The following is a 24,169-nucleotide window of genomic DNA, read 5'->3' as shown; positions in this document are numbered from 1 at the left end:
TCCTCTCTGAGCTCCGGTTTCCTCACCTGCAGAATGAGGCGGAGCTGTGGGGAAGCTTCCAGCTCTGGTGTTCTGAGAGCTCACACAGGACTTGCCCCAACCCAGCCCAGTCCCCGGGGACCCCTGTGTTCAGAGCCTGGGCTGGGGGCGTGTGCAGGGACTGCAGAGGGGCTGCACCCCAAGCTCAAGAGCCACCTCAGTTTCTTGGTCCTCAGTGTTGTCAGGACCCATCTCCGGGATTTCACCTTATGAAGAAAGCTCACTAACTCCCGGTTTCACAGAGGAGGAAGAAGGGAGGTGAGGCAAGGTGCCAGGCCCTTTAGCAGGCAGCAGAGCTGGGAGTGGGCACCAAGACAGTCTCACATCAGGCTTTCCGAGCTCGGCTCGGGGAGCCTGTCCATGACATGTAATAGATGTAGCCCTTATCCTGTCTGGGTACCTGCACCCAGGTACCCAGAAATGCTGGTTTCAGGGTAGTGGAGGTGAATCCAGGACAGGAGCAGTGGGAGGTCGGAGATGCCAGCCCAGCGCTGAAGTTGACTGGGCACAGGCCAGGCTCAGATCCAGAGGGGCAGATGGATGGAAGGGGGTCTGGGAGGTCGGGGTGGGGGTCCTGCCTCGGGCTCAGCAAGTGTCAGGGAGCCGGCCAGGAAGCAGCCCTCTTTCCTCTCTGCCCTCCTGGCTGCAGAGCCCCAGGGCCTGCGTGCTCCACCTGGGGGCCAAGGGAGGGCAGGGAGGATGTTTGGATACGGGAGGAGTCCCTGGTGTGGGGAGGGCTTCTGCCAGAGGCCACTCGAGCCAGGCCCTAGCCTGAGCCCCCAGCTCTCTTCTACCAGGTTTGTGGGGGGCTGATGGCTTTATCTTTGCCTTATGACGTGTGGCCCATGGTTTCCTGCCAACAACTTCTGTTTCCGGAGGCCCAGCCAGGCCGCCCAGGCCGAGTCAGGAGGGGCAATGGGGCTGGGCCTGGGTGGCCCCCCTCCAGCCCCGCCCCCATCTATCTTTGGGAATTTATTTGTCCACAGGCACGGCTGGCCCACAGTCCATCGCCTGCCAGGGGCCAAGAGCAGCTCTGACCACCCAAGGACGCTCCCATCCAACTCAAGTGTTGCCAACCGACCTCTGACTCCTGACCTCTGGGCCCACCTGTTCCGCCCTGCTCTTTGTGAGGGGCTGGGGAAGCCCTAGAAGCTTCACCTCTGTAGACGCTGTGAGTATTTGACGCCTGGCTTACCCCTGGGGAGCCAGGGCTTTGCAAGGGGCTCTGTTCTCAGCCCCCAGCCTGGCCACCATGGCGCAGCGGATCCAGGATGAGCTGGCTGCCTTCTTCTTCGAGTACGACACCCCCCGGATGGTGCTTGTGCGCAACAAGAAGGTGGGCGTCGTCTTCCGCCTGATCCAGCTCGTGGTCCTGGTCTACGTCGTTGGGTGAGTGTGGACCCCCCTCCCTGCTGTCCCCCGTCACCAGCCCCCAGCCAGGGCTTGTCCTCCAGGCTCTGCGATGCCTCCCATGAGCCCCAGAGAGCCCTTCTTTCTCTCGTGGCTGTCATCCCTCCTGACAAACCATTCTGGTGCCCTTCAGAAGGAATGGGAACCTGCTAACCTGCTGCCGAGACAGGGACCCAGGGATGAGGGGCAGCCCTGCTCCCAGTCATATGGGGACAAGAGGTTAAGCCATTGGGCTCTGAGGAACTGACTCACAGCTAACGGTTCCCTCGAGTGGCTTCCTACAGAGCCCTTCCACCTCTGACCTCCCAATGCACTGCTGAGGGATGGAGGCAGTGCCCCACCTTACAAGCCAGCGTGGGATAGACCCTGCTCCCATCTGCCTGCCTGAACTAGAGGTGTCCTGGGTTGCTCGAGACTGAGCAGAGACACCTGCAGGTTCAGAACACTTGGTGCCTTAAAGGCGCCACGTCACACGAAGGTCGGAAGTCGGTTCTGGCCCTGGGGATGACAACCCCTTTCTGGGCATCATGGGACCTATCCCACCCTCCCAGGGCTGCAGGGGCAGAAGTAGGTGGGACTCACCTATGGGCTGCTGTTCCGGGGTCCACACAAAGGCCATCTTCCTGGCTGTCTTAGGAGGTGCTTGTGTGATCACATGCGTGGTGTGTGGATGCATGTGTGGCATACCCAGAGCTCTGCGTGGGGTGAATGTGCCTTCATGTGTCTGGGCACCTGCTTATCAGGTGTAGCTGTGGGATGTGTCTCTGGGCCTGAGTGCCCTGGGCCTGAGTGCCCTGGTGTGTGGGTAGGGGGGCGGTGAGCAGGGTAGGGGGCAGGTGCACTTACAGTGACCCCACAGAGGGCTCCCGGAGGCCCCAGAGCCACTGAAGGGGGTTCAGCCCCTGCTGGGGGATCTGGGGCACCAGTAACCCTGCCCTTCTGGTCTCCACACCCCCATTTTTGCCGTGAGACCAAACCAGGGCGGGCTGACCAGGAGCCAAATGGCGACCACATAGTCCTGGTCCCCCCAGGCCTTATCGTCCAAAACAGCCTCACTTCGGCTCCATCCGGTCCCCGAAGCCTCAGAACCGAGCAGGTAGAGCACGGCCACAGACCAGCCCTCCGAGACCTTTCAGCCTCAGCCTTCTGTCCACAAACCAATTTGATATCTGCAGTGTCACTGAACTTGTGAGGGAAACGGACCCAGAGGGGAGCAGTGGAATTTCTAGGTCACGCAGCAAGTCAGCCTCCAGTCCCAGTTTGAACCAGGGCCTCCTAATCTCCAGCTTCCTCCTCTCCCACCTCACGAGGGCGAACCCCTCTAATGGGTTCACCGTTAGCCACACTCCTGACCCTCCTGGGAGAGGGGTTGCCCAGCCGGGCCCAGTCGACCCCTCGCCCCTAGAGACTGGGAAAACGTTGTCCTCCTTGCGGCCCCTGTGGTTGCCTGTTTCTGCTTCCGGGTCAGCACTGGGAGCAACGCCATGCCTCCTTCTGTGTGTTGGTCACAAACTGTCAGAGGGAAAGGGGACAGTCCTCCCACCCCACCCCCAGCTACAGCATATGCCCCAGGGCACCACCCGGTGCTGAACACATGCCTCCAGGGATGGGGACCTCTCTCCCTCCCTCCCCAGTCAGTGCACTCCTTAGGGTTGCTAAGACTCAGACACTGACTTAGCCAGGTTTTCACAGCTACAAAGAGGCAGGATCAGGATCATAATCCAGCTGTGTGGCTCCAAAGTCGGCCTTGATATCTTGGAAAGGAAACATGCTCACAGAAGGGCACTGACCTGCCCAAGTCACAAAGCAGAGGGAGGAAGTCAGGGTCCCTTTGAAACACCCCCTAACCTGACCCTCAAACTCCGGCTGGGGCTGCGACTCCTGCTGTCTCTGGCGCCCTCATCTGGCCACTTCCCATCACTGCACAGACGGCTCAGCCAGGCACCCACAGCCATTGAGGTCTCGATTTCTCAACTGTTTCTTGGAGCAGGGGGTTGGGAAACCCTTTAAAGATGTTGCCTGAAGGCTGAATAATTTGCTCTTTCCTGAAGAGGAATGGCCTTTCTTTAATTACCCCCACCTCCCAAGGCTCCCCTGGTGGTTAAGACAGTAAAGAACCTGCCTGTAATGCAGGAGACACGGGTTCAATCTCTGTTGGGAAGATCCCCTGGAGGAGAACGTGACAACCCACCCCAGTATCCTTGCCTGGAGAATTCCAGGGACAGAGGAGCCTGGGGGGGCTGCAGTCCACAGTAGGTAGGAGAGTCAGACATGACTAGGCGATTTAGCATGGTAAGACGGTAAGGAGTTCTCTGTTGGGCCAGTGGTTAAGAATTCACCTGCCAGTGCAGGGGACACAGGATCAGTCCCTCGTCTGGGAAGATGCCTCGGGGCGACTAAGCTCATGTGCCGCAATCACTGAGCCTGCACTCTAGAGCCTGTGAGCTGCCACTACGGAAGTCTGTGCACCCTAGAGGCTGTGCTTCACAACGAGAGAAGCCACAGCAATGAGAGGCTCAGCACCGCAACTAGAGAGTAGCCCCTGCTCACTGCAACTAGAGAAAGCCTGCACGCAGCAACAAAGACCTAGTGCAGACAAAAATAAATGAATAAAGGAATAATATTTAAAATTCAGAGTTAATTTACAGTTAGAGCCATCTCCTGGGAGGTGATGAGCTCTCCATACTGGAGGTGTGCTGGCAGTGGGCTGTCATTCATGACCTCACAGGTCCATACATGGGGTATGCTGGGACATGTCCCTGTCTGGCCTGCTCTGGTCAGGGAAGGAGAGAGGTCTGGCTGCACACACAGGTGGGTCTCAAGGGGATTTGTGAATGTCATGTGGGAAGGGGAGTCTGGGAAGGCCTCCTGGAGGAGGTGACATAGTGATAGAACCAGGCTTGAGCAAAGGCCAGGAGGCTATAGTCCAGGAAATCTTGCTCTTGGCTTTCCCATGGGCCTTCTGTGTGCCCCTATATGGAGCACTTGAAGTCACATGCCTCTGATCCTGGAGTGCACCTATCAGAGATAAGGAGAGATACAAATAATCACAGGGAAAGAGGTATCTGAGGACACTTCTACAGCATCTTCTCTGTATCTAGGGCTGTGTCAGGTTCCCTGGGATAGAGGTGGGGTACAGGGTGGACAGGAGAGAGAGAGAGGCTGGGGATGGATTAGCTGGAACTTCTCGGTTCCTATTGACAGAAACCCAATCAAAATGAAGAGTTGGGGGTATTGACTGGTTTGTGTAACTGAAAAATCAGTGCAGGCTTCAGGCCTGCCTGGATCCTCCATGATGGTGCAGAAGCAGCACATTCTATGGGACGGAATTCAGGAATTCAGGTTGGTCTCATTGGGTTCTCCAAAAAAGCAAGCCAGGCTCTCTTCTTCTCGGCTCTGCTTTCCTCCACGGAGGTCTCATTCTCAAGACGATTCTCTGTCCGCAGAGTAGAAAAAAGGCCACCAGCAGCCCTGCGGCACAACTCTGATCTCCTCCTCCAGAGTTCCAGTAAAGTCCCAGGTCCAACTCTTATTGGCTGGGATTGGGTCATGTGCTCATCTCAGAACCAATCATTGTGGCCAAGGAAAGGGAGTATCCTGATTGGTGGAGCCTGGTTGAGTACCCACCTCAGTCCAGGAGCTTCTGCAGGAGAGCGGAGTGTGATCAAAGGTCCTGGGTTAGGGAGGGAACAGCGAAAGAGTTGCTAGGACTAGGCTTGGGGAGCATGAAGGGAGCCAAGGCAGAGGGGAGGGAGGAGCGAGCACGGCCACTGGCTCAGACCTCTCAACGCTGAGCTGAGGAGCACGGGCTTCTTTCTGTATGTGGTGGGGGGCCATGGGAGGGTGTCTAACAGGGGAAGGCCTAGGACAGGCAGGTGCTGGGGTAGAGTGGGGCCGTCAGAGGCAGGACATCTGAGAGGCAGCAGCAGCGATGACAGGAGAAGGTGAGGCCAAGGAAGAAGCGGTGAGCAAGGCAGACAGGTCGTCATCCCGCGGCCCTGCTCTGGGGGTGGCCACCCCCAGCCTCTTCTGCCCACCATTGCGGCACTGAGCGACGTGACCGGCATGGCCAGAGTTCCCGGCTTCTCAAGAGCGGTAGGAAACTGGAATTTATGGGTGAAAGGAACATTTCTTCGTTTTTAGAGGCTGGCGACTCATTCAAAACATTTAAAGACAAATCATCAGCTTGACTTGTCTGCATGTTGATTAACCCCTGAGCCCCCAGTGTGGGCTGCAGCTCTGAACACAGTCCTTCCTGGGCTTGGAGTCTGGTCTGGGCTCTCCCCAAGGATGCTCTGCCTGCTTGATAGTGCGTGGACCAATGTTACACCCTGTACAACCAAGCGCATGACCTGTCCCCCCCTGTCCCATGTCAGAGCTGCCCTGGAGTCTGATCCAGCTCCTCTTGTGTCTCAGCCCCTCCTCCTACAAAAAGTTCTCTGGGTCTTTTGGTGAAAGCCAAGGGGAGACAGGAAGGATGGAGGGATGCCATGAAAGAATATGAGCAAGAGGCAGAGCGAGGGGTGTGAGCATCGCACGTCCAGGCTGTGAGCCTGGGGGCTGGGATAGGTACAGCGCTTTCCTGCAGGATGAAATCACCTGCAAGTTCTGTGGGGAGTTGAGGTGTTCAGTTTGGCCCAGTTGAACTTTTGTTTTGAGATGGCAAGTTCTGTGGGGAGAAGCAAGTTCTGTGGAGAGTTGAGGTGTTCAGTTTGGCCCAGTTGAACTTTTGTTTTGAGATGGATTTCCCATGTCATAACATTCATCCTTTCAAAATATGCAAGTTAGTGGTTTTTAGTATAATCACAAAGTTGTGTAACCATTGTGCTCAATCGTGTCCAACTCTTTGTGACTCCATGGACTGTAGCCCGCCAGGCTCCTCTGTCCATGGAATTTTCCAGGCAAAAATACTGGAGTGCATTGCCATGCCCTCCTCCAGAGGATCTTCCCAACTCAGGGATCGAATCCGTGTCTCCTGCGTCTCCTGTATTGGCAGGCAGATTCTTTACCACTGAGCCACCATCAGCACTGTCTAATTCCAGAATATTTGCACTACCCCCAAATGAACTTCATTGGAAGGACTGATGTTGAAGCTGAAACTCCAATACTTTGGCCACCTGATGCAGAGAGCTGACTCATTTGAAAAGACCCTGATGCTGGGAAAGATTGAGGGCAGGAGGAGAAGGGGACGGCAGAGGATGAGATGGTTGGATGGCATCACCAACTCGATGGACATGGGTTTGGGTGGGCTCCGGGAGTTGGTGATGGACAGGGAGGCCTGGTGTGCTGCGGTTCATGGGGTTAAGAGTTGGACACGACTGAGCGACTGAACTAAACTGAAAATGAACTTCATACCATTAACAATCATTCCCCATGGCACCTCCTTACCCCTTACTTTGCCTATTCTGGATATTTCATGTAGATAAAATTATACAACGCGTGGCCTTTTTGTGTCTGGCTTCTTTTGCTTAGCATCATGTTTGCAAGGTTCATCCATGTTGGTTATAACGTGTCAGTTCTTCAGTCCTTTTCAGGGCTGGATAATATGCCATTATACGGAAATTCCACACTTTGCTGGACATCTGAGTTGTTTCCACTTTCTGCTTGTGGATAATGTTGTGAACATTTGTGTATGAGTTTCTATGAGGATATGTTTTCAGTTTTCTTGGGTGTTCAGTTCCCGGTAGTAGCTTATGGTGAACGGTGTCAGGTTCTTGATCTCCAAAGAAGATTTAGCTTTGGGACCGGGGACCAGGCTTACTCACTCAAGAGCTTTTGTGTAGCAGAGTTTTATTAAAGTATGAAAACGGACAGAGAGAGCTTCTGACATAGGCATCAGAAGGGGGACGGAGAGTGTCCCCCTCGCTATTCTAAGCAAGGGAGTTATATACTTTTTAAATTAGTTATTACAATAAATCAAAAGAATGTCTCAAGATTGTAAATATCTTACTAGACCCACTCCCATATTTTACATTTTAAGATAACAGGATTAGCCAGAAGGTTTTCAGGAAGGAGAAGCTATAATCTTAAGTACAGAGTTGAAACTGAGCTGTTTGTTGCGTAATCATCAGTTCCAGGCTTAAAGGAAAAAAATGATTTATGTGACTAAGACTAAGGAATAGAGAGAAAAAAAAGATGTTTGTCCTTTCCTCCTCCTTGAGAATTCCAGATCCCCATCTCCTCTTCAAGAACCCCAGCCCCCTCTCTCCTTCTCAGGGACCCCGGACTTCTCATCAAACTGCCTAGGAATTGACTCTCTCACTAGCAGTGGAGCTGCTGAGTCAATGGCAATTTCATGTTTGACTTCTTTTTTAATATTTATCTGCTTATTTATGGGGCTGCCTCAGGTGTTGGTTGCCACACACGAGATCTTCCTTGTAGACTCTCTGGTTGTGGTGCCTGGACTCAGCTGTTGCGGCACACGGGCTTAGCTGCTCTGCAGCATGTGAGATCTCAGTCCCAGACCAGGGATCGAACCTGTGTTCCCTGCGTTGCAAGGCAGATTCTTAACCACTGGTCCACCAGGGAAGTTCCTCCGCATTTAACTTTTCGAGGAAATTCCAGACTGTTTTCCAAAGGGTCGAGTTAAGTTAGAGGCAACTGTGCGATGTTTGGAGGCAGGGTGGGCCCAGGGCAAGGGGAAGGAATGTGTGTCACCAAATATTCACAGCTGGAGCTTCAACATTTGGATAAGCTCTTTGAGAGCAGAATTGGGGTTTGTTGGGTTCTCTTCTGTATTTTTCATGCCTAGAGCGGTCCTTGGCACATAACAGGGCCTGATAAATAGATACTTGTTGAATGACTAAATGAATGTGTGGGATTGAATCTCAGAGGAGAGTGCAGAAGCGGAGATAGAAAATCAGGGACAAAGTGTGCCTGCAGCGGTGCACACAGGGTTCCGCCTGGGCCCAGAATAGAAGCCAGGGGACGGGGGCAGATTGACATTTAAGGAGGAATTAGTGAAGGAGGACCAAAAACCGTAAATAAATAGGATTGGTTTTTTATGGGCTAACTGCATGCCAAGCACTGTGCTGATTTCCTTAAAGAGAACTCACGGGGGCATCCTCCAATCACCTAGACGCTTTCTCTTCTTGAGGCCCAGGCTCAGTGAGTGGCTGCGTTTATTGCATCAGCAGCATCTCTGAGGCAGGTGCCTTCACTTCCTTTTTAACTGAGAAATCCAGGGCTCAAGAGGTTTAGTCTTTAGCCTGAAGCCACACAGCTGGTGAGTGGCGCTGCTGGTACTTGAACCTTGACCTCTGCGGCTCCAGAGGCCGCACCCTCAGCCACTCTGCCATGTGATCTCTCCCACAAGGGGCTGTTAGAGATGAGAGACCAGGTCAGGGTGTTGCAGAGGGTGAGGAGGAAAGAATGGGAAAGAGAATTTCTGGAAGAAGAGGGGCTTCTGAAGATGCTGGTCTCTTTGGCATCAGGCCCCCCTGGTGGCCTTCCTGGGGTGGTGACTACGAGACCCAGTCCAGGTGAGCGCTGCTTTGGAGGGGCGGGCCAAACGGCGCCATTGTCATTATGTTATTATCAGAACTAAGGTCACTGAGGCCAGATTTGGGCCTCCCGGGACTGACAGCCCCTGGGGGCAGACACAGCCGGGAGTGGCAACATTGGCTCCAGGGCACAGCCTCGGTGTGGCTCCCGGTAGACATGTTGATGCCAGGCTGCTCTGCAGAAAAAGGGGCAGAATCCTGGGCTGGGGGCTTCAAGCCTGGGGTCTGTCTCAGACACAGAAGGGACACTACCTTCAGTTCAGTTCAGTTGCTCAACCGTGTCCAACTCTTTGCAACCCCATGGACTGCAGCATGCCAGGCTTTCCTGTCCATCTCCCAGAGCTTGCTCAAACTCATGTCCATCAAGTCAGTGATGCCATCGAACCATCTCATCCTCTGTCGTCCCCTTCTTCTCCCGCCTTCAATCTTTCCCAGTATCAGGGTTTTCTCCAATGAGTCGGTTCTTCGCATCAGGTGGCCAAAGTATTGGAGCTTCAGCTTCAGCCTCAGTCCTTCCGATGAATATTCAGGACTGATTTTACACTCCCTTTGGCCTCTTTTTCCATCTCTACATGAGGAGTTGGTTTTGGGCAAAGAGAGAAATGAGGCTAAGATGTCAGGAATGGGAGCTGCCAAGAGGCGGGTCTGTGACCTCTCCTGCAGTGAGTTCAGAATATGGGGCAGCTCCCCATCTTCCCTGACAACAGCGTCTTCAGACGGCCCACCTTCCCTGGTGAGGCTGGAGACAGAGAGGCAGGCTCAGGACGCTGAGCAGTAGGAGCCTCCGTTGGACCTCGCCTGTTACCATCTGAGGCCTGCAGGGGGCAGCAGTGACCATGCTTAAGTTCCTAGGGGCCAGGACCAGGCTGCGGTCCGGGAGGGGGATGGCTGGGAAGGGGCTTAGAGGAGAGGAGTGGACTCTAGGAGGGGAGAGGAGGACATGGTGGGCTGCCCTCCTGGGGCCTGGAGCAGGGAGACACCCCCAGAGAGCCAGCAGTGGCCCTGAGAATAAGAGGCCGGGAGAATCCTGTCTTGGAGCCTGAGTTCTGGGGGACAGAAGAGGGATTTTGAGTTCTGCTTTGGACAGGTGGGTTAAAGGTAGTGTGAGCAGTGACAGAGGCAGAAACACACCTCCCAACACTCAGTTGCAGCCACAGTTGTGCTCACAGATTTGCCCTGGAGATACATGACTACACACTCTGATGGGTACCATGGACACACACACACACACACACACACACACACTCACACTCACACTCTTACAGTGAATCGCCAAGATTCTTTCCTGAAGGAAGGGGACCACACCCTGGAGACGAGTATTCTCCAGAACCTTCATTTGCAAGCAGCGGAAACCAAACCCAAACTGGCTTAAATAAAGGAAAACTATTTATGAGCTCATGTAACTGGAAAGTCCAGAAGTAGACTTTTCAACATGCTTCAGGTATGGCAGGATCCAGGTGCTCAAACGGCACTGTCAGCAGCCCAGTCCTCTCCGTCTCCTGGCCTGGCTTTTCTCTTAAGTTGGCTTCATTCTCAGGCTTGCTCTCTCCGTGAGATAACAAAGATGACTCACCATAGTTTTGGTCTTGTAACCACCTGGCTTAGCCACCCAGCCGAGATGATGTCTCTTTCCCAGTAATTCCCAGAAAAATTCTGGCCTCATTGCTGAAACTCCTCGGGATTCTGTGCCCATGCTTAGACCCATTGCCATTGCAAGGGCGATGGAACATTGCTTAGCAAGCTGTGGTCATGTGCCCCCACCATGGGGCCAGGAAGGAGGTTGGCCCCATGAAAACTCCCAAATTAAAAATGAAGAACCTAAAGTAACAGGGGTTCTTTTCTGAAAATACTCATTTATGTGGCTGAGTTGGGTGTTCGTTGCAGCATGCAGGATCTTTAGTTGCAGCATGAGAAGTCTTAGTTGTGGCTTGTGGGATCTAGTTCCCTGGCCAGGGATGGAACCCAGGCACCTAGCATTGGGAGCGTGGAGTCTTAGCCACTGGACCACCAAGGAAGTCCCAAGAGCAGGGGTTCTTGATGCTGGGAGGGGAAGGCCAGAATTTCCCAGGAAAGCTGGGAGGCCTCCAACCTGAGCCACTCCCACCAGGGCCTCATCTGGGGCCAGACGCTATAAGTCCCTCAAAGGGCCATTTGCCCTCTCTGGCTTCCCTTCCACTCAGTCCCCCTCCCCAGGAGCTCCCAGCATGGCTGAGATAATAGTAGCTAATATCTGTCTGGAGAAGGCAATGGCACCCCACTCCAGTGCTCTTGCCTGGGAAATCCCATGGACGGAGGAGCCTGGTAGGCTGCAGTCCATGGGGTTGCTAAGAGTCGGACACAACTGAGCGACTTCACTTTCGCTTTTCACTTTCATGCATTGGAGAAGGAAATGGCAACCCACTCCAGTGTTCTTGCCAGGAGAATCCCAGGAATGGGGGAGCCTGGTGGGCTGCTGTCTAAGGGGTCGCACAGAGTCGGACAGGACTGAGGTGACTTAGCAGCAGCAGCAGCAATGTCTGTCCATATAGCGCTTACCCCATGTCAGTTTCCATTCTAAGTGCTTTTCCAGGCATTGACTCACAGCACAAGTACTGTTGGTACTCTTGTTGTTTACATTTTACAAGGAAACTGAAACAGAGAGGAATTGAATAGCTTCCCCAAATCATAGAGCCTGTGAAATGCAAGCCCGGACTTGGACACCAAAGGTCAGGCTCTCAGCCATCACCATGCTCTGCTGCTTCTCAGTGGGAGCGACTCGGGAAAGAAGGAGATAGGGATGAAGACGGGTCCAAGAAGCTTGAAAACTGAAAGTGTTAGTTGCTCAGTCATGTCCGACTCTGCGACTCCATGGATTATGGCCCGCCAGGCTCCTCTGGCCATGGGGATTCTCCAGGCAAGAATACTGGAGTGGGTTGCCATTTCCTTCTCCAGGGGATCTTCCTGACCCAGGGATCAAACCCAGATCTCCTGCACTGCAGGCAGATTCTTTACCACATGAGCTCCCAAGAAACTTGGCCTCCAACAAACCCTACTCTTGGAAAAGAAGCCGAAAGAGACATGCAGGGCCTCTTCTCCCTGGGAATTAGCATTTTCCTAGTGAAAAAAAGGATGGAGCTCCAGCACAGGAAGGCAGGTGAAGATTACCCGCCTCCAGCCCCACACGAAGCTTTAGGAGTAGAGTGGCCTCAGAGATGCCCTTGGGGACGGGAAGGGAAAGGACTTCCCCTCCCTGGAGGAGGGAGGAAGTGGCAGTGGCCCACAGCCTCGTGCCATCCTGGAGTGGCCCTGCCCAGCTCTGGCCCCTCTGCCCTCCTCATCCCCCTCCAGGTGGGTGTTTGTCTACGAGAAGGGCTACCAGACCTCGAGCAGCCTCATCAGCAGTGTGTCTGTTAAACTCAAAGGTCTGGCTGTGACACAGCTCCCAAGCCTGGGCCCCCAGGTCTGGGATGTGGCCGACTACGTCTTCCCAGCACAGGTGAGCTGACTATTCAGGGGGCACCTCCTACCCACAGGGCGTGCAGTCTCAGAGCTGGGTTAGGCTCTGTCCCGCCTCCCTGTGGGCCTCAGTTTCCCTGTGAATGAGGCACAGATGCAGCCCAGTGCCGTCACCCCACTCTGATGTCATGAGTGTAGAGGCTGCTGGGGGTCCTGTGGGTTCCGGGGGCTGGCTGGGACCATGCTGGTGTTCTCCGGGCTCTTCTCCCAGCTCAGAAACCTGTCTGGCCCTCCCCTTGCCTCTCACTTTCAGGGGGACAGCTCCTTCGTGGTCATGACCAATTTTATTGCCACCCCCCGGCAGGCTCAAGGTCACTGTGCAGAGGTGAGGACTGTTACCCATTCCCTGTTTCTTGAACCTTCAGGAAAAAGTGATGTGGAAGAGGAGGTCCCCTTGAGTATTGGAGGGAAAGCTTGATTAAGCCTCCCTGCGGGGCCATAATGGTGGAATTTCAGGCATAGATTCACACAGAGTGATGGCCCACCATTGGCAGAGCTGAGGCTTCCCTCCCAGCTGTGTGTCAAGCAGGATGCTGAGCCTCAGTGCCTGCCCAGTCCCCAACACCTTCCCCCCCAATCCCTGCCAGCTGACATCAGCCCTGAGACAGCTGGGCACAAGCCCAGAGGGGTCCAGACGGTGGGGGGACTGGGGAAAGGAGGCTGTGAGCAAGGGTCACCCTGAAGGGATCTCAGATCCTGCCTCACACCATCCCTAGGGCCCTGGGGGCAGGGGTGGGTAGGATGTCTGTGTATCTACTCAGGACCCAACCCAGGGGGCCTGTGGCCAGCAGCTCTCTCCTCCCCCAGAACCCGGAAGGGGGCACATGCACAAATAATAGCGGCTGCACCCCGGGAAAGGCAGAAAGAAAGGCCCAAGGTAAGGCCGTTCCCCTCTGCAGCTCCAGGCTTCCTCCACCAGGAAGTCCTTCCTGCCCCCTCCCTTCCGGCCCCCCTGACCTTGGCCTCCCCCATCCCAGAAGGTCTGTCTTCAGGCTTCTGCTCTTGGGTGCCCCATCACTGGGGGCTCCCAGGAGTGGGGCCTGGGGAGTCTCCTCTGCAGCCCCAGCTTGGGGCAGGCACCCAGGGGCTCCCCGCTCGCTGCAGGCATCCGCACGGGCAAGTGTGTGGCCTTCAACGACACCGTGCAGACCTGCGAGATCTTTGGCTGGTGCCCCGTGGAGGTGGATGACAACATCCCATGGTAATGCCCTGTCCTTCCCGGGAGCGGGGAGCAGGGTCCCCAGCCCAGATAGAGGGGCGTCTGGATCTGTGCTCTGGAAAGGGTCTATCCCCACTGCTTCCAACCCCACCCACACCCCAACTGTGCCGCCCAGGCCAAAGATGCCCCGGCCGCTGATCGAGGGGCCTGGGAGTCCACATTACAGCACGCGCACCCCTCAGTGACCCAGGGAGATCCCGTGGGTTCTCACAGTCCCAGGCCCCCAGGCCAGCTCCTGTGGGCCAGCAGGGGATTCCTGGGGAGGGGCTGGTGAGTGAGTGCGGTCTCCTCCAGCCCTGCCCTTCTCCAAGAGGCCGAGAACTTCACTCTCTTCATTAAGAACAGCATCAGCTTTCCACGCTTCAAGGTCACCAGGTTTGTGGGAAAAGTGGGCAGAGACGCAGGAGGCCCCTGGAGGCCACCGCTTGTCACCTCTGTCACCCTGCACTCATGTTGATTTCCTTCTGGGGGCAGAAGCTCGGCTGGGCCCCTGCATGCGGGGCGGCTGCCTTCAGCTCCAAGGGCTGTGGGAGGAGCGTCTCTGGGGCCTGGGAGGGAGGGCCCCCCGAGCTCCTGGGCAGGGTGGGTGCCCTTCCAGCTGGCATGCTGCTGCCTTCTTGCCCACACAGGCGCAACCTGGTGGAGGAGGTGGATGCCCGCTACATGAAGACCTGCCTCTTTCACAAGACCTTGCACCCTCTGTGTCCAGTCTTCAAGCTCGGCTACGTGGTACAGGAGTCAGGCCAGAATTTCAGCACCTTGGCTGAGAAGGTATAGTGCCTGGTGTGTGGGGAGGCCTGGACCCCATATCACCGGGCCTTATTTTTTGACCTGGGTTAACAGGCCCAGTTGACCACCCCATCCCCCCAAGCCCCTCGTTCTGGCTGACCATATATACAGACCTATCCCTTAATATTGGGGCCCCTGAGATGCAGGCCTGTGTCCTTGGCAGGCCCTGGCATGGACCTGGCACTGAGGAGGTGCCCAGAATGAATGGCCGTAGGCAGATGAGACCTGGATGTCTTCTGAGGGCCCGCTGTTTTTCTTTTTCGTTCATTAGTTAATTTTTGGATGCGTTGAGTCTTCATTGCTGCATGCGAGCTTAGGCTACTCTCTAGTTGCAGTGAGCAGGCTTCTCGCTGCGGTGGCTTCTCTTGTTGGAGAGCACGGGCTCTAGGGCATAAAGGCTTCAGAAGTTGCAGCACACAGGCGTAGTTGTCCCACAGCAAGTGGGATCTTCCCAGACTGGGGTTCAAACCCATGTCCCCTGCATTGGCAGGTGGATTCTTAACCACTGAACCACCAGGGAAGTCCTGCCTTTTAAATATTAGATAAAAGCAACTTAAATCCCATGGTCCATGCCCTTGAGAAGTCCTGTGCCTGCCTGGGGTTACTGGGAATTCTGGAGGAATTCTCAGATGTGCAGTCGCATGGGGTTCCAAGAGGAGGGGAACCTTATAAGGAGCACAGACCAGCCTGTCTGGGTTCAGATCCTGGCTCTGGTCTGAATGAGCCACATGACCTCAGACAAGTTCCCTCCCTTCAGTGTTTCTGAGCTTGTACTCCTGTGAAGTGGGAAAAATAATAGTACAAGTCTTGCGGGGTTGTCCTGAGGTCAAGTGAGTTCACACACAGGATGGCACTTCAGTGCTGCCTGGCCCGAGGCATCCAAGGGACATGTTTGCCCGTGATTCACATCATCAGGCTCCTGCAGGACTCCAAGATGGAAATCAGTCCCTTTCTGTGACATCACCGCCCAAAACAACTCACTCACCATTTGTGGTTGTTTAGCCGCTCAGCCTGGTCCGACTCTTCTGCAACTCCATGGACTGTAGCCTGCCAGGCTCTTCTGTCCATGGGATTTCCCAGGCAAGAATACTGGAGTGGGTTGCCATTTCCTTCTCCAGGGGATCTTGCCGACCCAGGGATCGAACCCACGTCTCCTGCTTGGCAGACAGATTCTTTACCACTGAGCTACCTGGCAAGCCCTCATTCACTATACCTTTAACTAGTATGGGGGTCGACAAACTTTCTTTAAAGGGCCAGAGAATAAGTATGAGCCACAGATCACATGGTCTCCATTCCAAAGACCCAGGGCAAAGGCAACCACAGACAATAGGTAAACAAAATTGGCCCTCAATCCTCAGTTTGCCAACCCCTGGAGGGGTTTTACTCTGTAGCAACACACAGGACCAGAAAGCTGAATGTTATAGTTTTCCCCTTTCCTAAAAATCTCCCTGCCACCCTCACTGGGAACTTCTCACCCATCACCATTGTCTGCAAGCATCTAGCCTCCGGCTTACCTGCCTAGCTCCATGCCTGCCCTGACCTGACACAACTCTCCTCTTGCTCAGCCCAGCCCCACCTGTCCCTGATTCTTGCCTTGCCCAGAGGAGCTTCCCTTTCTCAGGTTCTTTCTTCCCAGCCATGTCTTTACAAACTTACTTTTAAAAGTATGTCGTATTTACTTATCCGACTATGCCGGGTCTTACGGTGTCACACGGGACCTTCGATCTTCCTTGCGACGAGCATGTTCTTTAGTTGCAGCGTGCGAACTCTCAGTTCTGGCATGTTCCCTGATCAGGGATCGAACCTGGGCCCCCTGCATTGGGAGCGCAGAGTCTTAGCCACCAGGGAAGTCCCTACAAACTCACTCTTTAATTCAATAGCGATTTCCTTGCCTCCCACACTAGGACTCAGGAATCAGTGCAAATGAGACGGTCCCACCCTTGTGGAGTTTATGGTCATGGGTGAATAATCACAGAGAATAAATATATGGCTATAAAGTAAAACATGTATTAGAAGAAAACACTTCAGAAGGAATCACAGGGACATATTTGAGACTGAGGGTGGTGGTTAGGGGAGGCCTCTCAGGAGAAGTGACCAAAGGATGAGAAAGAGGCAACCTTGTGGGAATGGGAGGTGGGGGAGGGGTGACTGCATGTGCAAAGGCCCTGAGGTAGGAAGAATTTGGTGTATTCTAGAAACTGGAGTGTGATGGGCGGGAGCTAGGGCCAGAGAAGGTGACAGGACCTCAACCCTCAAGCAGCTTCTCAGGGTCTCTTCTCAAACAAACAGCGAAACAAAAATGTTCCCTCTTCAAGAGACTGCTGGCACCAGTTACCAGGCAGGACTTCTTGATCCTATACCCTGGATCTTGAGCTCCTGTATCCCTGGCAGGGTGGGGTGGTGGGCATCACCATCGACTGGCACTGTGACCTGGACTGGCACGTGCGGCACTGCAAACCCGTCTACGAGTTCCATGGGCTGTATGAGGAGAAAAAACTGTCTCAAGGCTTCAACTTCAGGTGCCTGCTGGGCCCCCACCAGTGCCTCCTTCCTTGGGGCCCCATGGGTTTTTCTACTCCCTTCATCCCTTGAGATCAAGCAGGTGTCCCCAGGAGGGGAGCAGAGGAGCCTGGGAAACTCCCATTCTCCTGGGGTTGGCCAAGCAGGGAGGCTCTCCATTCCCTTGAAGCCCACCTGGCCAGGACTGGCTGGGGAAATTGCCAACCTCAGGAGTTAGGGTGATGGTTGAATACAGCATTCCTGGAATGAGGCTTGGACTCCTGCCAGCAAGTCCCCTTCTGTATAATACTGGGGGGCATGGGGCTTCCTCATGGACCTATAAGGGCTCCAGCATTCCTGATGCTCTGGGAACTTCCGACCCAAGATGTTTCTCCATCATTCCTGCCACCTCTCCCTTTCCCCAAGGTTTGCCAGGCACTTTGTGGAGAATGGGACCAACTACCGGCACCTCTTCAAGGTGTTTGGGATTCGCTTTGACATCCTGGTGGACGGCAAGGTGAGTGTCTGGTGTGAAGGGTGGCCTGAGACACATTCTTGGTTCCTGCTGGTGTCTCTGGGGTGTCTATGGTTTTAGGTGATGGGAAATTGGATGGGCCTCATTCAGCACTTCCATATCTGATAATGTGCTGTTGCGGGCAGGACTTTCCAGCCTGTGAATACACTGCCCCTCTATCTCCCCATGTCCAGGGAGGCAGAGCCAAGGTCAAAACCCAGGGCTCCTGACCAGTGGCTGCGACCCCATGCAAAGCCAGGACCGTGGGCAGTGCGCTATGGGGTCAGGAAACACTGGAGGGTGGGGAGGTCCCCCTGCCCCCGGCCTGATCTTAGGGCTTCTGAGGAAGGCCTTGTCCACCAGACCTTTCTGACCGTTAACCCTTCTTTCCCCTGGGCCCTGCCACCAGGCTGGGAAGTTTGACATCATTCCCACAATGACCACCATCGGCTCTGGGATTGGCATCTTTGGGGTGGTAAGTGCTGAGGCCATGCGGTCGTTGTGCTGGGGTCAGTGCCTCTCCTCCCACACCTCAGCAACAAGTCTCCCACCCCAAAACCTGACCAAAATTGTTCACTCTTTCTGAGCCCACCCCACCTCCGTAGACCCACAGCCTGTCTGAGGAAACCGAGGCCCAGAGCTGGGGCAGGACAGAGGTGGGAGGGGACCTGAGTCCAGACAGGACTCAGCCTGGGCCCCGAGGTCAGCAGGGACGGAGGTGGGGTGTGCAGGGTCCTGTCCCCAGGCCCCTGTGCTCTGTCCTCCACCCGCCCCCTCAGGCCACGGTTCTCTGTGACCTCCTTCTGCTCCACATCCTGCCCAAGAGGCACTACTACAAGCAGAAGAAGTTCAAGTACGCGGAGGACATGGGCCCAGGGGCGGTAAGAGAACTCCCCCGCTCGGCCCCTCAGAGGCTTCAGGCCCGCATGTCTGTGCCGGGGACCCAGCTGCTTCCGAGTGGCTGACCGCCCCCCCACCCCCGCCCCAATGCCCACACAGGGAGAGCGTGACCCTGCGGCCACCGGCTCCACCCTGGTTCTGCAGGAGAACATGAAGACATCCTGACCTCCATGCCCGACTCCTACTGGACGCAGCAGGAGGGGAGCCCTGCTCCCTGGGAAGCTGGTGGGGTCCCAGCCAGGGCAGAGGGGTCCCCCCTCCAGGGTGGAAGGATCTCCCCAGGAGCTCTCCCACCTTCTCAGCCAGGCAGACACCAAGTTGCCAGAAGCTCACAATTCTGGGCTCCAGCTCCAACTCTGCAACCCTCCCAAGGAAGCCTTCCCCAGCCTCAGCCACTCCTGGCCCCAAGCTTTGTGCCTGTCCTTCTGGGCCCTCATCCATCCATCCTGCTCCCTCGTGTCTCCAGACCTCTGCTTTCCCCAGTGGCAGCCACTAGCTGCGGGGGATTATTTAAATTTAAATTAATTAGGATTGAATAAAATTAAAACTTCAGTTCCTCCAACTAGCCACATTACAATTGGTAAATACACATGTGGCTAGCAGTTGCCCTACTGAACCACAAGAGATGTTTGCAGCATCGCAGAGAGTTCTATTGGATGGCTAACCTTGAGCCCTGCTTCCTACTGGCCCCAGATCTCCCTGGGATGCTCGTCAACAGTGCTGGCACTTGGGAATTCCCTGGTGGTCCCGTGGTTAGGATTTTCACCGCCAATGGCCAGGGCACGATTCCCTGGTTAGGGAGCTAGGATCCCACAAGCCACGAGGCCAAAAACAAACAAACAGAGAAATCCAAAAACAGCGCCAGCTCCTGGGCGCACCCCAGATCTCCCAAACCAGAATTGCCAGGGCTGGTCACAGTCTCCGAGGATAGCATAACCCTTCAGGACCTAAGTTTTAGAACTGCTCCTGATGGGGTATCAGACTTCATTGCAGCCAGCATTGCCCTGCAGGTGCAGGCCTTGAGCAGGTGTGTAGTGTGCTCACAAGCCACACAGTGTCTCATGCACACACACACACGTGCACTCACCCACATGCACACCCTCCTCCCATCCACACTGTGTGTTTGAACAGCTTGGGCCCTGCAAACACAGCCATCTGAACACACCTACACGCCCAGGCACAGACTCATGGTCCACGCCTTGTCGCCTCCATGGGGATGTGTTATCCTGAAGTGTGTGACGCCAGGACGGCCCTTCTTAGTGATGGATCCTTACTCAGCTACCTCTGGTCAGGGTGGGAGCCTCAGCCAAATCCTGGGCTCTCTGCCTGTGACCCAGCCCCAGCTCCCGAGGCCTGCCCAGCTCTGTTAACACAAGGTCTGAGAAATCAAGGGGTGGAGGATAATAAAAGGAATGGTGAATGAGTTCAAACCTCTGCCCTCTCCCTTTTCTTTCCCGCCTTCTCTGAAACTCAGTGTTCCCAGCTGTGAAACTCAGGGCTGAGCTGAGTGATCGTTGAGGTCCTCCTGGATCTCTCCGTGGAGGTGGTGAGCTGACCCTTAAGCTCTGAGCCCCGCAGAGGCAGTACTGGGGATTGGTTCACCTTTATCCATGGGCCACTGTCCTGGCACAGCCCTGAACATTGGCGCTCTTCCCAGTCTTCCACATGCCCCTCCCCTGGTTTCGAAAGGCCTAGCACTAGAACAAGCAGAGACCCCAGGCATGGCCTCATGAAAGTTGGGCTGAGGAAGGGGCTGGCTGTCCTAGGAGAGAATTGTGCTGGAGTCCCAAAGAGGAGAGACAGGTCTTGAATGGAGACAGTGTGCAAGGGGTCTCCAGGGACCCTGCTGTGGGCATGACCTTCCGGCCACATGGGGTCTCTGGGCACCCCCGTCACCATGCTCTGTCTAGACCAGCATTGTCCAACACCAGTGACAGAACGTTCTCTATCTGTGCTGCCCAATGTAGTATTCACGTGTGGCCAGTATTTAAAATGTGGCTCACGCAACCAAGGAACTGGATGTTTAATTGCATTTGTGTTAATTTAAACTGCCACATGTGGCTACTGGCTACCATATTGGATGGCATAGGCTAGCCCCACCCCTTGCCCTCAGGCCCTTGGCCTTCTGCCCTCTTCCCTAGCAAAGAGCTGTGTCTCGGATTTTACAAAACAGGAGCTTTCCCTCTTTTTCCCTGCCTTCCTTCTCTGGATCTGCTGGGTTTTGCACCTCCTGTCTGCTTCCCTCCTGAGCAAGCAGAGGATTCCTTCTTGATTTCCAAACCTCACCCAGCCTGGAGACCTCCCACTAGAGGCTGTCTCTCCTCTCTCTCGCACTCCCGTGTCTGCTCCCCTCTTCCACCTCCTTCTCGCCCTGCTTCTCCACCCTGCTACCTTCTCACCCTTCTGTTTCCCTGCTGCTCAGCCCGCCCTCCCTTCTCTGCCAACACCATTCTGGAAAGACCAGTCTACACGTATTCCCCCTGCATCACCCCCTCTACAATGGGCCTCCAGCCCCTACAACCTTTCTAGATGCCCTTGCCAAGGTTACCAGCAGTGCCCTTGTTGCCACATCCAAGCGGACGCTTCAGCCCATATCCTGCTTGGCCTGTCAGTCTCTGACACTGTTGGCCAAGCCCTGCTTTGTTGAAAGATTTCCTTTCAGCAACTCCTAGATCCCACCCTCCCCTGATTTTCCTAGCCAGCCTGGTATATAGGGAAAAGATAGTTTTGAATTGCAGTTCTGCCACTATATGTCCTTGAGCAAGTTGCTTAACTCTCCAAGCCGCCTCTGTGAGTCAGGGATAATAATAGCCTCTACTCAGGTTGGGCTAAGATATGTAAAGTACCTAGCACGGAGCCTGGTACACAGCAGTGCTCTGCCCCTCCATCTATCCTCTCTGTCAATGGTGGAGTCAGCAAGCTGTGCCCAGATATGTAGTCTCTACAGTGATACAGCCTTTGGTTCTTGGTTGGGTATGAGGCTGCCTAGAAGCTGCATTTCTCAGCCACCTCTTGCAACTGGCTCTGGTCATGTGACTAAGTTATAGCTAATTGGATGTTTGTAGAAGTGTCTTGTGACACCTTCTGGGAACTTTCATTAAAAGAAAGCTGGTAGATCCTTTGCCCTCTTCTTTATCTTTGTGTCCATCTCACTGCCTGGAATACGGATGTGATGGTTGGAACTCTAGCCATCACCTTGAATCATGAGGACAAGAGTCAAATCCAGAGGTTGCTGGAGCAGTGAGTAGAAAGAGTCACATCTGGGAGGTCTTTGTGGAGCAGAGCTGGAGCAGAACTGTTGCCCCCAAACTAGGTTCACCTTGTAGTGGGTGTCCATTGAAAAGACACAACCAAGCCCAAGAGTGGGAGAAGGAAGGATTTATTACTTGTAGCAAGTAAGGAGAACACTGGGGATCTTTCTCTGTAACAGTGTCTCTTGGAACAGCAAAACTGGGGAAGTTTCAAGCTTAGGGCACATGCTTATTATTCATGAAGAGGCTTGGGGAGTTTAGCATCATAGAACTGGGGCAGAGGTTGACAGGAGGGTCAGAAAAGCTCAAGGTCATCTCTTAGGTTGATCGAGTGGTTGAAGGGGGTTTCAATTCTGCAAAACAGCTCAAGAAAGTGCTTCAGGCTAATCTTTACCATTGAAACGGAACTGGGGAGTCTTTACAACTGATGTATCATCTCTGCTGCTGCTACTTCTTTGCCTGACAACAGTTGTTTGATCCTTCATTCTTTTGTTCCTTTACAATCATTAATTACTGGGACTGAGACCTGTTCAAAGACAAGCATTGTGGCCAGGCTTGGATCACAAAAGCGGCTTAGGGCACAAACGACTTCTCTTATGCCAAAATGCTACATTTGGTTCTTTTTCTCTGGGACTCCTTACTTTATCTGCTTACAATACTAACTCAGGACTGTTTACCCTGAGGCTCTTATGTGGAATTTCTGTTATGTAAGTCAGAACTGATTCTGCCTACTACAAAGATTTTGGGGCTTCCCTGGTGGCTCAAATGGTAAAGAATCTGCCTGCAGTGCAGGAGACCTGGGTTCGATCTCTGGGTTGGGAAGATCCCCTGAAGAAGGAAATGGCAACCCACTCCAGTATTCTTGCCTGGAGAATTCCATGGACAGAGAAACCTTGTGGGCTACAGTCCATGGGGTCACAAAGAGTCGGACATGACTGAGCATCTAACACTATACTACTACAGAGATTTTTTTCCCCCTAAAACTGTCTGTCCTCAGCCCCTGTGTATTTTCTCTGAGTTATCTCACCCTTTCCCATGGTTCTACTATGGGATCTTCCTGATAACTCCTCAAAACGTCTCACTGGCCCAGCTCTCTTCCCTGAACTCCAACCCCACACATCCGATCCCTTGATTGCCATATAAAATTATTCACTCAGCAAACATCTTTCATGCAATGTGTCAAGCTGTGTGCTGGATGAATCAGGCACAGTCCTGCCCTCAAGGAGATCACAGTTCAGAGAAGGGAGCAGGCAAGTAAACAGATGGGGTAAACTTCCAAGGAAGTCCCTAAGGAGGGTTGCTAACCCATGTTGTGCAGTGAGGTCATAGGAAAGGATTTCTGGTAGAAGGAGCATTGAATCAAGCCCTGAAAGGAGTAGAGCCGGTGGTTAGGACTGATGTCATGGAGAGCCTGATTAGATCTATTCCCAGGGTAGTGCTGAGCCATGGGAGATTCCTAAGCAGGAGCTGACCAGTTGGACTTGTGTTTCTGAAATATTGTTCTGCACACCAGGTGGAGAAAAGCCAAGTGGGTGAGGGTGGTGGGGGAGGGCGATGAGGTTGCTTGGGGCTGGGAGTCCCAAGAGGAGGCGGCTGTAGCAATTCAGGTGCAAGAAGACAGTGATCTGAGATAATGGAGGGACAGAGAGGTAGAAACAAGTGGCTGGATTCCAGGAATATTTAAGTAAGTTGGGCAGGGCTTGGTGATCTACTGGTTGGAACAGGAAAGGGGTCGGCTATCCAGACTCCCAGGTTTCTGGCTCCAGATTGAGACAGGGACGCAAGAGGCTAGGTTTGCGGGTGTGATATGGGGCTCCGTCTTGGACAAGTGGTGGAGTGAGGTGCCAGAGGGTATACAAGTACAGAACGTAACTGAACCAATAATTGATGAACTCGCCAGGGAAGAGGTGGGCTACCTCGAAGGTCAAGACCTCCTGCCCCAGCTAGGCTATTCCTGTTGCCTGCTCATAGGTCCCTTCCCCAAGTGAGAACTCGATTCTGACCCCAGCATTCTGTTAGAACCGCTTCCCTTTTCCTCTACACCCCACGCGGCAGAAGGTTAAACTCCAGAATCTATCATTCAAGGCCTTTCTCCCTGGCCCTAGGCCTGGGCCCCATCCAGTGGCTGATCTCGCTTCGCCCCTCCCCTAATACACACTGCGCCTCATCCCCGCCCCCGAGGGCGGGGGGTGCGCACTTGCCCCTGCCAGGCCGAGATGGCTGGGGGACAAAGGGTAGGGAAGCACCCGTACCCTCCAGGCCCCGCTAAGGGGCGCGGGGCGCGTCCTGGAAGGATTTCGGGCGACTCCAGGTACCCTGGAGCCGGGCGATGGGGGCGTGACGAGGCTGGTCCCGCCGCAGGGGGAGGTGCCGCTCTGGAGCCACCACCCGCCGCGGCCCCTCCCCTCTGGGAGCCGGGCGAGAGTCCTGGGCTCTGATTGGGCGACGCCGGAGGGGGGCCGCGCGGTTCCACCAATGACCGCGCGCCGGGCGCGGCAGCTGGCGGAGGAGCGAGCGCAGCCTTGGAGCCGCGGCGCCGCGGGTCTGAGCT

At 54.5% G+C, this 24,169-nt stretch overlaps 1 protein-coding gene across 1 annotated transcript; it reads left to right on the top strand.

The window, feature by feature from the left end:
* The first annotated feature begins 1,291 nt into the window (after window positions 1–1,291).
* Window positions 1,292–18,532, top strand: P2RX1 (purinergic receptor P2X 1). Its single transcript, XM_052657253.1, has 12 exons — window positions 1,292–1,428; window positions 12,279–12,426; window positions 12,700–12,771; window positions 13,254–13,323; window positions 13,551–13,647; window positions 13,960–14,040; window positions 14,295–14,436; window positions 16,846–16,973; window positions 17,380–17,470; window positions 17,877–17,942; window positions 18,247–18,348; window positions 18,467–18,532. Exons 1-12 carry the CDS (start codon window positions 1,292–1,294, stop codon window positions 18,530–18,532), a joined length of 1,200 nt encoding a protein of 399 aa, XP_052513213.1.
* Window positions 18,533–24,169: the final 5,637 nt, after the last annotated feature.

This window comes from Budorcas taxicolor, chromosome 19 (genome assembly GCF_023091745.1).
Source record: "Budorcas taxicolor isolate Tak-1 chromosome 19, Takin1.1, whole genome shotgun sequence".
In the NCBI taxonomy this organism is placed as follows: domain Eukaryota; kingdom Metazoa; phylum Chordata; class Mammalia; order Artiodactyla; family Bovidae; genus Budorcas; species Budorcas taxicolor.
Note: the sequence above shows the minus strand (reverse complement) of the source record. Positions and strands in the feature narration are given on the sequence as shown.